The following is a 12,500-nucleotide window of genomic DNA, read 5'->3' as shown; positions in this document are numbered from 1 at the left end:
CAAACCTGTGGAACACAAAAGGAGATGTTTGGCCGAATGTTCACGCTGCTCTTTTCCATACAATTTCATTTTGGTATCATTGTAAATCAAACTTGGCTGAATTAAACAAATGAGATTGAGATTTCTGAGCTACAGCATAAAGTTAGATTAACAGTAGATTATCATATTTAACATCTTAAATTTCAATCTGTTTTTCACACAAAGATATCATAGGACTTCAGAAGAATTGGAATCTAGAAAATGAGTCATATTAACTACTTTTAAGATATTTTATGGTGCTTCTTTTGGTGCTAAACTAAATTTTAGCAAACAGACTTTTACGTGCTGCATTCTACGTTATGTCGCAGTTTCCTGGTGAAATGGACACTTGTGGCGCTACAACAACTGTGCGTTTTATTCACTTTCACAAAAATCACTAGTACAACGGCTGATTATGACTCTGTAAACACTTACAGTTGAAGTCAGAAGTTTACATACAACTTAGCCAAATACATTTAAACTCAGTTTTTCACAGTTCCTGACATTTAATGATAGAAAACATTCCCTGTCTTAGGTCAGTTAGGATCACTACTAAGAATGTGAAATGTCTTGGGGGTCTGGGTATCTCAGTGAGTATTGACGCTGACTACCACACCTGGAGTTGCGAGTTCGAATCCAGGGCGTGCTGAGTGACTCCAGCCAGGTCTCCTATGCGACCAAATTGGCCCGGTTGCTAGGGAGGGTACAGTCACATGGGGTAACCTCCTTGTGGTCGCTATAATGTGGTTGGCTCTCAATGGGGCGTGTGGGAAGTCCGCGGAGAATAGCATGAGCCTCCACATGCTGTGAGTCTCCGTGGTGTCATGCACAACGAGTCACGTGATAAGATGCGCGGATTGACGGTCTCAGAAGCGGAGGCAACTGAGACTTGTCCTCCACCACCTGGATTGAGGTGAGTAACCACGCCACCACAAGGACATACTAAGTAGTGGGAATTGGGCATTCCAAATTGGGAGAAAACGGGATAAAAAATTACCTTTAAATTGTTTAACTTGGGTCAAATGTTTTGGGGATCCTTCCACAAGCTTCTCACAATAAGTTGCTGGAATTTTGTCCCATTCCTCCAGACAGAACTGGTGTAACTGAGTCAGGTTTGTAGGCCTCCTTGCTCACACACGCTTTTTCAGTTCTGCCCACAAATGTTCTATCAGATTGAGGTCAGGGCTTTGTGATGGCCACTCCAATACCTTGACTTTGTTGTCATTAAGCCATTTTGCCACAACTTTGGAGGTATGCTTGGGGTCATTGTCCATTTGGAAGACCATTTGCGACCGAGGTTTAACTTCCTGGCTGATGGCTTGAGATGTTGCTTCAATATATACACATCATTTTCCTTCCTCATGATGCCATCTATTTTGTGAAGTGCACCAGTCCCTCCTGCAGCAAAGCACCCCCACAACATGATGCTGCCACCCCCATGCTTCACGGTTGGGATGGTGTTCTTCAGCTTGCAAGACTCACCCTTTTTACTCTGAATATAACAATGGTCATTATGGAGGACATTTCTCCAAAAAGTAAGATCTTTGTCCCCATGTGCACTTGCACACTGTAGTCTGTCTTTTTTAACAGCGGTTTTGGAGCAGTGGCTTCTTCCTTGCTGAGCAGCCTTTCAGATTATGTCGATATAGGACTCGTTTTACTGTGGATATAGATACTTGTCTATCTGTTTCCTCCAGCATCTTCACAAAGTCCTTTGCTGTTGTTCCGGGATTGATTTGCACTTTTCACACCAAACTACGTTCATCTCTAGGAGACAGAATGCGTCTCCTTCCTGAGCGGTATGATGGCTGTGTGGTCCCATGGTGTTTATACTTGCGTACTGTTGTTTGTACAGATGAACGTGGTACCTTCAGACGTTTGGAAATTGCTCCCAAGGATGAACCAGACTTGTGGAGGTCCACAATTTTTTTTCTGAGGTCTTGGCTGATTTTTTTTGATTTTCTGATGATGTCAAGCAAAGAGGCACTGAGTTTGAAGGTAGGCCTTAAAATACATCCACAGGTACACCTCCAATTCAGTACACCTCCTATCAGAAGCTAACTGGCTAAATATCTAAAGGCTTGACATCATTTACTGGAATTTTACAAGCTGCTTAAAGGCACAGTTAACTTGTAGTGTATGTAAACTTCTGACTTCAACTGTATTTTTCGCACCATTACTCACACTGCTATGTTATGATATAAGAAAACTTTTACTATAAAGCCTCATCTGAAATACAATACATTTTAACTCTTGTATTACAGACTCACCTATATTTACACTCTTATTCCAATGTGATTAGCTTGCACGCTAGCTCACCTGATAGAGTGTTGGACTATGGACTCAGAAGACCACGGTTCAAGCTCAGCCAAGCACACAAGCTGACATGTGAGACGAAAGTGTCATAGAAACGACAGGAACTGACGTGATTGCTTCAGAAAATGTGCTTTTCATGTCACGTTTGCTTTGTCCACACTAGGTTTAGGTTAAAATTTTAGGTAAGGGAGGTATGTTTTACTCATTAAAACCTCCATCTAATATTCTTAAAAAGCTAATCTGATTACAACACCATTTCACTTGCTTTTGGCACACCCCACTGGAGATTTCGCTGGGAAACTGCAATTAAAACATTGAAAGTATTTGACATACTGTAAGTTTAAATGTTATATGGTTCGAAATAAAAAAAATCCATCATAAAGGTAAACATTGCCCCTTAATGTAAAAGTTCATTTCTTAGTTTCTGATGTATGCTTTCATTATATAAAAAAAGAGCACTGCGAACATTCTGCTAAACATCTCCTTTTTTGTGTTCCACTGAAGAAAGTAAATCTTATGGGTTTGGAACGACATGAGGGAGAACAATTGATGACTAAAACTGACCCTTTAAATAATTTTACATTTGATTTAAAGAGAAATGCCTTTACACATACTAAATGTGACTGAATGTGATTTGTCATGGAGTTTTACATTGTTTTGATGAGTTTTGGCTGTAATGTATGTATGTACGTGTGCTGTCATCTGGCCATTTGGGTGTATTTACACTGGATTAAGACAGTAATCCACAGTAATCCAGTTTAAGGGTAAATGAGCTGCAGTTGAAAGCATCATAATCCCGTATCACTGTTACAGGCTTCAGGGCACTCACACACACTCACACCTACCTGCCTACAAACATCAGTAATCACACACCTGCTGACAGACAGACAAATTATGATGGAGTGATGTCATTTATCAATAAAGGGAGATAAATTGGACACTCTAGAGCAGGCCGTGGGCCAAATCCTACCCATTTTCAGTGGCCCGCTCGAGGATGTCAGCTGTCTTTGGGGCTGTTCAAATCTAACACGTTTTGTGTCTGTTCGCACTGTTTTTAAATTGTTTTCCTATGTAAACTTGCCCTAGACGGATGTCGCACCACATCTCGATCTTATTACAGTGTCTTGTGCAGGAGCGGCGCATTTTGTAGATGCTTTCAGAGGTTGTGCTACAAATAATCATTGTCCATCATTTCGTCGGATGGGAAGATTAAAGACCTGAAATCATGGACAACTGATAAGCGTGAGTTTGGAGAAACAGAAAAGTTCTATTCATTAATTTGATCAAGAAAACATTCAATTTGAAAAGTCAAAAATTTAAATCATTGCATCTATAACAAACTTCATTGTTTTTGTTCAGTACAATTTCTAGTAATTTAGTATCAGTGATTTACTCTCCACCTAGCAACGCCCTAGCAACCACCCAGAACACCCTAGCAACCATCTAGCAATGCCCAAGCAACCATCCAGAACACCCTAGCAACCACATAGCAATGCCCAAGCAAACACCTATCAATGCCCTAGCAACCACCCAAAACACTTAAGCAACCACCTAGCATCTGCCTCGTAACCACCTAGAAACACTCTAGCAACCACCCAGAACACCCTAGCCATCACCTAGCAACCATCTAGCAATGCCCTAGCTACCATCCAGAACACCCTAGCAACTATCTATCAGTGCCCTAGCAACCACCCAGAACACCCTAGCAACTACTTATCAATGCCCTAGCAACCACCAGAATACCCTAGTAACCACCTAGCAATGCCCTAGCGACACCCAGAACACCCTAGCAACTGCCTAGTAGCCAACTAGCAGCACCCTAGCAACCATCCAGAACACCCTAGCCACCACCTAGCAACACCCTAGCAACCACCCTGAACACCCTAGCAACTGCCAAGCAACCATCTAGCAATGCCTTAGCTACCATGCAGAACACCCTAGCAACTACCTATCAGTGCCCTAGCAACTATCTATCAGTGCCCTAGCAACCACCCAGTACACCCTAGCAACTACTTATCAATGCCATAGTGACACCCAGAACATCCTAGCAACTGCCTAGTAGCCACCTAGCAGTGCCCTAGTAACCACCCAGATCACCCTAGCCACCATCTAGCAATGCCCTAGCTACCATCAGAACACCTTAACAACTACCTATCAATGCCCTAGCAACCGCCTAGTAACCACTTAGCAATGCCCTAGCAACACCCTGAACACCCTTGCATCTGCCTAGTAACCACCTAGCAATGCCCTAGCAACTGCTTAGTAACCACCTAGAAACACCCTAGCAACCACCCAGAACACCCTAGCCACCACCTAGTAACCATCTAGCAATGCCCTAGCAACCACCAAGAACACCCTAGAAACTGCCTAGCAACCACATACCATAGCAATGTCTCTCTTTTATGGACCAATTTTGAAAGCACTTTTTACTTAATATATTGTTTGCTTGTTTTTTCAAGTAACTGTTTTTTTTTTGTTTTTTTTTTTCTCGTGATAAAAAATTAGAGCTATAAACACAGATGTTTTATTTATTTATTGAACAAATATTATAGGCCTACAATAAGACGATATCTGATAAAAACGTTTTGTTAGTAAAATATTCTGGCTTGGACTGCATGCCCAGAATATTTTTTCCATCTGGCCTACTTGTCGATGAAGTTAAATAGCCCTGCTCAAGAGTTTATATATAAGATACACAAGAATGCAAGAATGAATCACAACACTCAATATTGCGGCTGTAGGAACGGAAGTCACATCTTACAGTTCAAAGAACCAGTTGCATTATTGGCAAAGGCATTGTCTTACCAACAGTAACTTTAGAATGCATATGTAGCTGAACCAACCTGAAATACTGTTTTGAGTTAAAGAAGGACAATATGTAATGTCATCGTTGTCAGATTATATTGGTGATTTGTCATGTTATTAAAATGTAAGATTGGAAAACAGTTTGGAGGCTTTGGTCTTTTGCGATGATCTTGCCATTTGAGTAATTTTGATGCTGTAACTGCATTGAAAAACACATCTCGAGAACCCTGACTTCTGTTTTGCATGGGGCAGCTGTCCTTGAGCACAAAAGTCCCAACATCAACAGCTCATGTACACTTGATTGTATTTTTCTTTTCTCTTGTCCTTTCTCATGTCTGTCTCTCTCTCTAGTTTGCAGAAGTTCAGCAGAAAAGAGAGATGGAGGAGAGGAGGAAGTTTCCTCTGGAACGCCGATTGAAGGAACACATCATTGGACAGGAACGAGCCATTAATACCGTAGCATCAGGTACACACACAAACCTATACCTAAAAACTCTCGTTCATCACTTTTGTAACTCCAAGAACTTCACCTATCCAAATATTCTCACGTTCCACAGTTAAAGTGAATTTATGCAACAGAAGACCAAACTTGTTTCTCCTGAATGAACTGAAGCATCCTGGGTGAACGAAACTTTGAGCAGCAGTGTTTTAAATGTAGTTAGTTGAGGTTAGTTGAGGTAAAGGAAAAAGAAATAAAGGGTGTGAGAGGTTCAGGTGTAAGAGGAGTGTGCAGTATGCTGGCGGTGTGATGAGCTGCACCTGAAGCTAAAAGTGTGTCGTCACTTCTGCTGGAAAAACTTCTAATGCCCCTCCTCGAGACGCACAATCCCTGCGTCCGAATATGCATACTTCCCTACTATGCAGTATGCCAGTGGAGCAGGGTGTATGAATCCTCAGTATTCATAAAACAGTAGACGAGAAATACCTGGATGTAGGGGTGCCACGATTATACGGTTTTACTATTAACCGCAATTAAAACTCTCATGGTGAATTTAGAATCCACGGTTAAAAACCGTGTAATGCAAAAATACGATATATGTTATGTATGTTGTATATATATATATATATAATATAAAAGAGTTATTTATAAGATTTTCTAAACCTAAATGTGAAAAACTCTTGTGCATGTGTGGGTACTGGTGCTGTTGCTATGGTTACGGATGGTTGCCGTGTGGTGCTTAGCCAGTTGTCACGGACTGAACGTGAATTTTCAATTCACGTGAAACTGGAGCTTAAACACACGAACTCCAAAAATATAACAGAGGAATTTGATCTACCACACTCATATCCACCAATAAAGCGTCTGTTAGTGAGCATTTAAATGACTGACTGAAGACGACGGATGTAAAACATGCAGACAGAAGTCATAGAAAGATACACATCCTACAAATGGGACAGGATGCTTCACTAGTCATCCAACAACAAACTAGTACGTTTAGTATTTTTAGCTATGTTAATTTTAAAGTGATGAATTAAAAGATGCAACTTTTAGTAATGTTTAAGTGTGCTGACGGTGCATTGTGCGTAGTCACTATCAGCGAGTAAACTTTGAAAAGTTGCTTCTTAAATCGTCCTCAGTATTTAAAGCATTGCTTCTGTACAAACTCACCGCATTCAACAATAAATTATCTGACTTAAAGCAATGATCCCATTATTATGCAAAGTCCACAGAATTATTTGTAAGGTGTTGTGGACAGTAATTTTATCTGTTGCCGATTCTTTATGTTGGGGTGTCTGAAAGACAACAGATTGCTTTAATAAACTGTTGCAGAAGAAAAAAAACTGATGTTGCCCACCCACAATAATCTTACATTTACACACATCTGAAGCACTCCGGTTACACTGAAGCACATTACTAAGCTCAGGATGCGCATGAGCGCTGTTGTGCCCTAGATTGGAGCGTCTCTTATTATATACCTCCTATTTATTTATTTTTTTTCTCCTCTTTTCTCCCAATTTGGAATGCCCAATTTCCAGTGCGCTCAAAGTTCTCGTGGTGGCGTAGTGACTCGCCTCAGTCCGGGTGGCGGAGGACGAATCTCAGTTGCCTCCGCGTCTGAGACCGTCAATCCGCGCATCTTATCACGTGGCTTGTTGAGCGCGTTACCGCGGAGACGTAGCGCGTGTGGAGGCTTCACGCTATTCTCCACGGCATCCACGCTCAACTCATCACGCACCCCACTGAGAGCGAGAACCACATTATAGCGACCACAAGGAGGTTACCCCATGTGACTCTACCCTCCCTAGCAACCGGGCCAATTTGGTTGCTTAGGAGACCTGACTGGAGTCACTCAGCACACCCTGGATTCAAACTCGCGACTCCAGGGTGTGATAGTCAGCATCAATTCTCGCTGAGCTACCCAGGCCTCTTATATACCTCCTATTCATTTTTTGTGTATTTATAAGTTCTCTTATGTATTATATATAAACATGCATCGCACAGATGAGGTAAAGCCATTCGAGTCCTCTCTCGTTAACATGCGCTCATTTAAAGACGTTGTTTACGGTTTTCCAAAAGTTGCTCGTCCACACTGAAACGTATGAAAACACTTAAATCCCCTTACTGCCCATGCGAAAAATCGCCATTCCACGTACGATCTGAAATGCAATTATCCTGGTGTTCCGTCGCCGGACAGCAGTTCCGAGGAAACTTCCCATCACCTTTGAAGTAATGCAATGTGAAGGTTGTGCAAAGTAGCATTTATCTTTAACAACACTATTAAAGTAAATAGCAGGCACATCAATGGCGCTACATCATGGTGCCGTTATCTTGATTGTTTTGGGATGAATGGATCACATGACTGCCTCACATGACAAAAAAAATGTCATCGTTTTCAGATATCTCCGTTTTCCCTGTCCACGCTACAACGCGAAGACGGCAATTTTAAATACCCCCTTGAGTTCTCTGAAACCCCTGTTTTACCTTTTATATTTAAGTTTGTCTTTTATTTCAAGTGAAACCCTCTGCGCGCATGACACACAGATTTGTCTTTACTCACCACCACAATATGCAAACACTGAGTCTCACTGTCTGTCTCTCTCTTTGTCATTTGTGGGTGCAGGCAGCTAATTGATTAACGTAGATGAATGGGTGTGTGTGTGTGTGCGCATTACGCAGCTGCTGCTGAGTTTAATGTGCAGCCAAAAGATGCTGCATAACTCAATTACATAAAATACACACACCCTTTATCTTCCTGCCCCCGTCTATCTGCCTCTCCAGAACTTCCTGTCTGTCTTTCTCTCTTGAGTTTTCTTCCAGCATTGCAGCTGGTTCTTTCCAGTCCTCATTTAACATCATTTGTCGTTATCTCCTAATACTTCATTTCTTTCTTTGATTTCTCTGTGATGTTTGTGTGTGCAAACGGACACGCCGGGACTCGTCTGTTTCTTCTACGAGTCCCAGGACAGAGAGACAGACAGATATGAGTTAAAACACAATAACGTACACCACTAATAAATACTGAACTCACACACAGGGGGTGAGGGGTGTGTTTTTGTGTTTGTTTATCGATTAGAGAGACATAAGCGTGTGTGTGTGTGTGTACAGTTGTGTCATTATGCTTCAAAATGCTCACTGCATACTCTACAGTATAGGCCCTATACAGAATACAGTCTGCTATTTAGAAAGTATAGTATTTATTTTAACAGTTTGCAGTATATGTAGATAAACATTTCAAACAGTAGTACGCCACTTTGTTGTCACAGCCTCATTATGTAGCATGTTCAATTCAGCGAGCGGCATTCATCATCTCAGAAATACATATATATAATGAATTATTGTTAATATATGTGACCTCCTCCATCATTTTGAGTCATTTTGTCCCTGAAACACATTTTAAGTTTTATGCACTGAAGTAAAAAGGAAAGCATCTACATGGTTTAGGGCTGTCGATTTAACATGTTAATTTAGTGCGATTTAATTCTGTGAAAACATTAATCATGCAATTAATCATGCATCAGTTAGTACGTTCATAAAGAATGTTCCTACCATTCAAGCTTGATGTACATTGCAGTAGGGGGCAGTCAGTCAAGCCTCGTCAAACCTACGCAGCATGCAGCCTTCCACAGACGCGCTCTTGAGCTCAAAGATTACGTTTAAGTTGACACAGCATGCCAAGTGAGACATGGCGCAACCAAAGTGAGACACTCCAAAAGCATGTGTATGATGTATGAGTACATCGACCGACAATTAAAAATAGCGCAGAGGGAAGTAGGGCAATAATAGGGTTATGTTCAGTGATATGGAAATAAAACAAACAATTTTTTTATTTTTAAGCCACTTTTTGTATTATCTAAATGCTTCACTCATCTGTTGCTATGATATGTGTATGATGTGATGTATTTATCTGAATTATAATATCTATTATATATGTGTAGTTATTTTAATTATTATATACTAAATTATCATTATTTGGGGGGCTTCCTCAATTAATATTGAAATAATTCAAATAATTATGTGACCTGCTCCATCATTTTGAGTCGCTTTGTCCCACTAACACATTTTATTCTCTAAAGTAAGAAAAGGATTGCATTGAAATTATTATATTAATAAAACAGTCTAGAGTAGAAACAATAATTAAATAATTGCAAATCTGAGGCTTTCCTTTTTATTTTAGTGCATTAAACTCAAAATATGTTTCTTGGCGTAGTGACTCGCCTCAATCAGGGTGTCGGAGGACGAATCTCAGTTGCCTCCGCGTCTGAGACCGTCAATCCGCGCATCTTATCACGTGACTTGCTGAGTGCGTTACCGTGGAGACGTAGCGCATGTGGAGGCTTCACGCTATTCTCCACGGCATCCACGCACAACTCACCACGCGCCCCACCAAGAGCGAGAACCACATTATAGCGACCATGAGGAGGTTACCCATGTGACTCTACCCTCCCTAGCAACCGGGCCAATTTGGTTGCTTAGGAGACCTGGCTGGAGTCACTCAGCACGCCCTAGATTCAAACTTGCGACTCCAGGTGTGATAGTCAGCGTCAATATTCGCTGAGCTACCCAGACCCCCTTTTTGGTCCAGTTGTGTATAAAAATGTGTTTTGACTCATCAGATATTCAGTCAAGAAGGAGATCAGAATGAGCTTTATTGCCAAGTATGCTTACACATACAAGGAATTTGTCTTGGTGACGGAAGCTTCCAGTGTACAATACAAAAACAGCAACAAGACTTTTAAAAAATAATTAGTCATTAAGTCATGTGATTTTTGTTTTCTTTGGGGTGGGGATGATAGTGGAACGTTTGAAGCAGCATGGGACTTCACGCTGCTCCAGTGATCTATTGAAGATCTGTGTGAAGATGGGGGCCAGCTGGTTAGCACAGGATCTAAGACATGCAGGTGAAACGCCATCTGGGCCCTGTGCTTTCCTTATCCTTTGTTGTCGAAAGACCCGGCTCACATCACCTTCACAGATCTTAAGTGCAGTTTGAGTAGCAGGAAGGGGGAGGAGGGGGGTTGCAGGAGGTGTTGGTGTTTGTGTGAAGTGAAGGTCAGAGTGGGTGTGGGGTGTGAGATTGGGCCTTTCAAATCTGCAGTAGAACACATTCAGGTCGTCAGCCAGTTGTTGGTCCACCACAGGGTTGGGGGCAGGAGTCCTGTAATTTGTGAGTTGTTTCATGCCACTCCACACTGATGCAGGGTCGTTAGCTGAAAACTTGTTTTTCAGCTTCTCAGAGTATCTTCTTTTAGCCACTCTGATTCCCTTATTCAGTGTGTTCCTGGCCTGATTGTACAAGACTTTATCCCCACCCCTGTAAGCATCCTCTTTGGCCTGACGAAGCTGCCTGAGCTCTGCTGTAAACCGCAGTTTGTCGTTGTTAAATGTTAAATAAGTCCTATTAGGAATGCACATATCCTCACAGAAACTGATATATGATGTTACAGTATCTGTGAGCTCATCCAGATTGGTGTCTGCAGCCACAAAAACACTCCAATCAGTGCAGTCAAAGCAGGCTTGTAGTTCCAGCTCTGCTTCGTTGGTCCATCTCTTCACAGTCTTTACTACAGGCTTAGCAGATTTTAATTTCTGTCTGTAGGTTGGAAGAAGTTGAACCAGACAGTGATCAGAGAGTCCCAAAGCTGCTCTAGGAACAGAGCGATATGCATCCTTTATTGTTGTGTAACAATGATCCAGTATGTTTCTGTCTCTGGTGGGGCGTGAGATGTGCTGTTTGTATTTGGGCAGTTCACGTGTGAGATTTGCTTTGTTAAAATCCCCAAGAATAATAATAACTGAGTCCGGGTATTGTTGATCTGTGTCTGTGATTTGATCAGTCAGCTGTTGCAGTGCTGTGTTCAAACACGCGTTTGGCGCAATATACACACTCACCAGAATAAACAAGGAAAACTCCCGTGGCGAGTAGAAAGGCTTACAGTTAATAAAGTGCGCTTCCAAATTAGGACAGCACATCTTCTTGAACGTTGTTACATCTGTACACCAACTTTCACTGATGTAAAAGCATGTTCCACCGCCTCTCGTTTTCCCGTTGACTCCGCAATGTGATTCGCTCTGAACAGCTGGAAGCCCGGCAGATGTAACGCGCTGTCCGGAATGGCTTCATTCAGCCAGGTTTCTGTGAATCACAAGGCAGCAGAGGTTGAAAAGTCCTTGTTTGTGAGGGTGAGGAGATGTAGTTCATCCGTTTTGTTAGGGAGAGAGCGGAGATTCGCAAGATGAATGCTCGGCAGCGTTGTTCGAAAGCCCCGCCGACGGAGCCTGACCAGCGCTCCTGCTCGTCTCCCTCGCCTGCATCTCCTAGCGCTTTTAAACAACACAGCCGCGCCTCCGACTAAAATGTCAAACAAAACGTCAGAATATTCCAAATCCGGGAAAAGATTGACTGGTATTTGCTGTCGAATGTTCAGCAGTTCATCTCTGGTAAAACTGACTGGAAAAAGATTACTAAACACAGGACAAACAAACAAAAACAACAAAACAATAGAAGCGCTCCACACCGAGGTGGCCATCCACGGCGCCATCATGATGTAATCACAATATTCCATCACAATATCCATGCAAACAAACAAACAAACATTTCTCTGTTGTTTTGTTTAATTTTGTGCTTTGAATGTGACGTCTCCTCATGTCTCATGGCATTATGGGATAGTAAAGTGTTCAGTGGATGTGCACTTTAGAATAATGACATTAAATGCAGAGTCTTCGGGATCCTACTCATTTGACATACTTTGTAGCAGGGAGGTATTCATGTTCAGACACGGGGCAGGAGAATACAACAAGCGTTTGATCAGGCATTACAGACTGCTGACCCTTTGGGGTCCTGGAGGGGTCAGATTTTGCACATGGATCTATCTGGTGTCTTTCCATGAGGAGAGAGACAGAAAGAGAGAGAGACAGCTGA

General features: G+C 42.0%; 1 protein-coding gene across 1 annotated transcript in view; it reads left to right on the top strand.

The window, feature by feature from the left end:
- The window catches only part of LOC127430063 (caseinolytic peptidase B protein homolog), a 59,895-nt gene that overhangs the window by 33,041 nt on the left and 14,354 nt on the right, over positions 1 to 12,500 (top strand). Inside the window, exon 7 of the mRNA XM_051679513.1 lies at positions 5,491 to 5,605. Within this exon, the coding sequence (XP_051535473.1) occupies positions 5,491 to 5,605 (115 nt within the window). The remainder of the gene's footprint in view (positions 1 to 5,490; positions 5,606 to 12,500) is intronic.

This window comes from Myxocyprinus asiaticus, chromosome 39, assembly GCF_019703515.2.
Source record: "Myxocyprinus asiaticus isolate MX2 ecotype Aquarium Trade chromosome 39, UBuf_Myxa_2, whole genome shotgun sequence".
Taxonomy (NCBI): domain Eukaryota; kingdom Metazoa; phylum Chordata; class Actinopteri; order Cypriniformes; family Catostomidae; genus Myxocyprinus; species Myxocyprinus asiaticus.
This window is presented reverse-complemented; position numbering and strand designations above follow the sequence as displayed.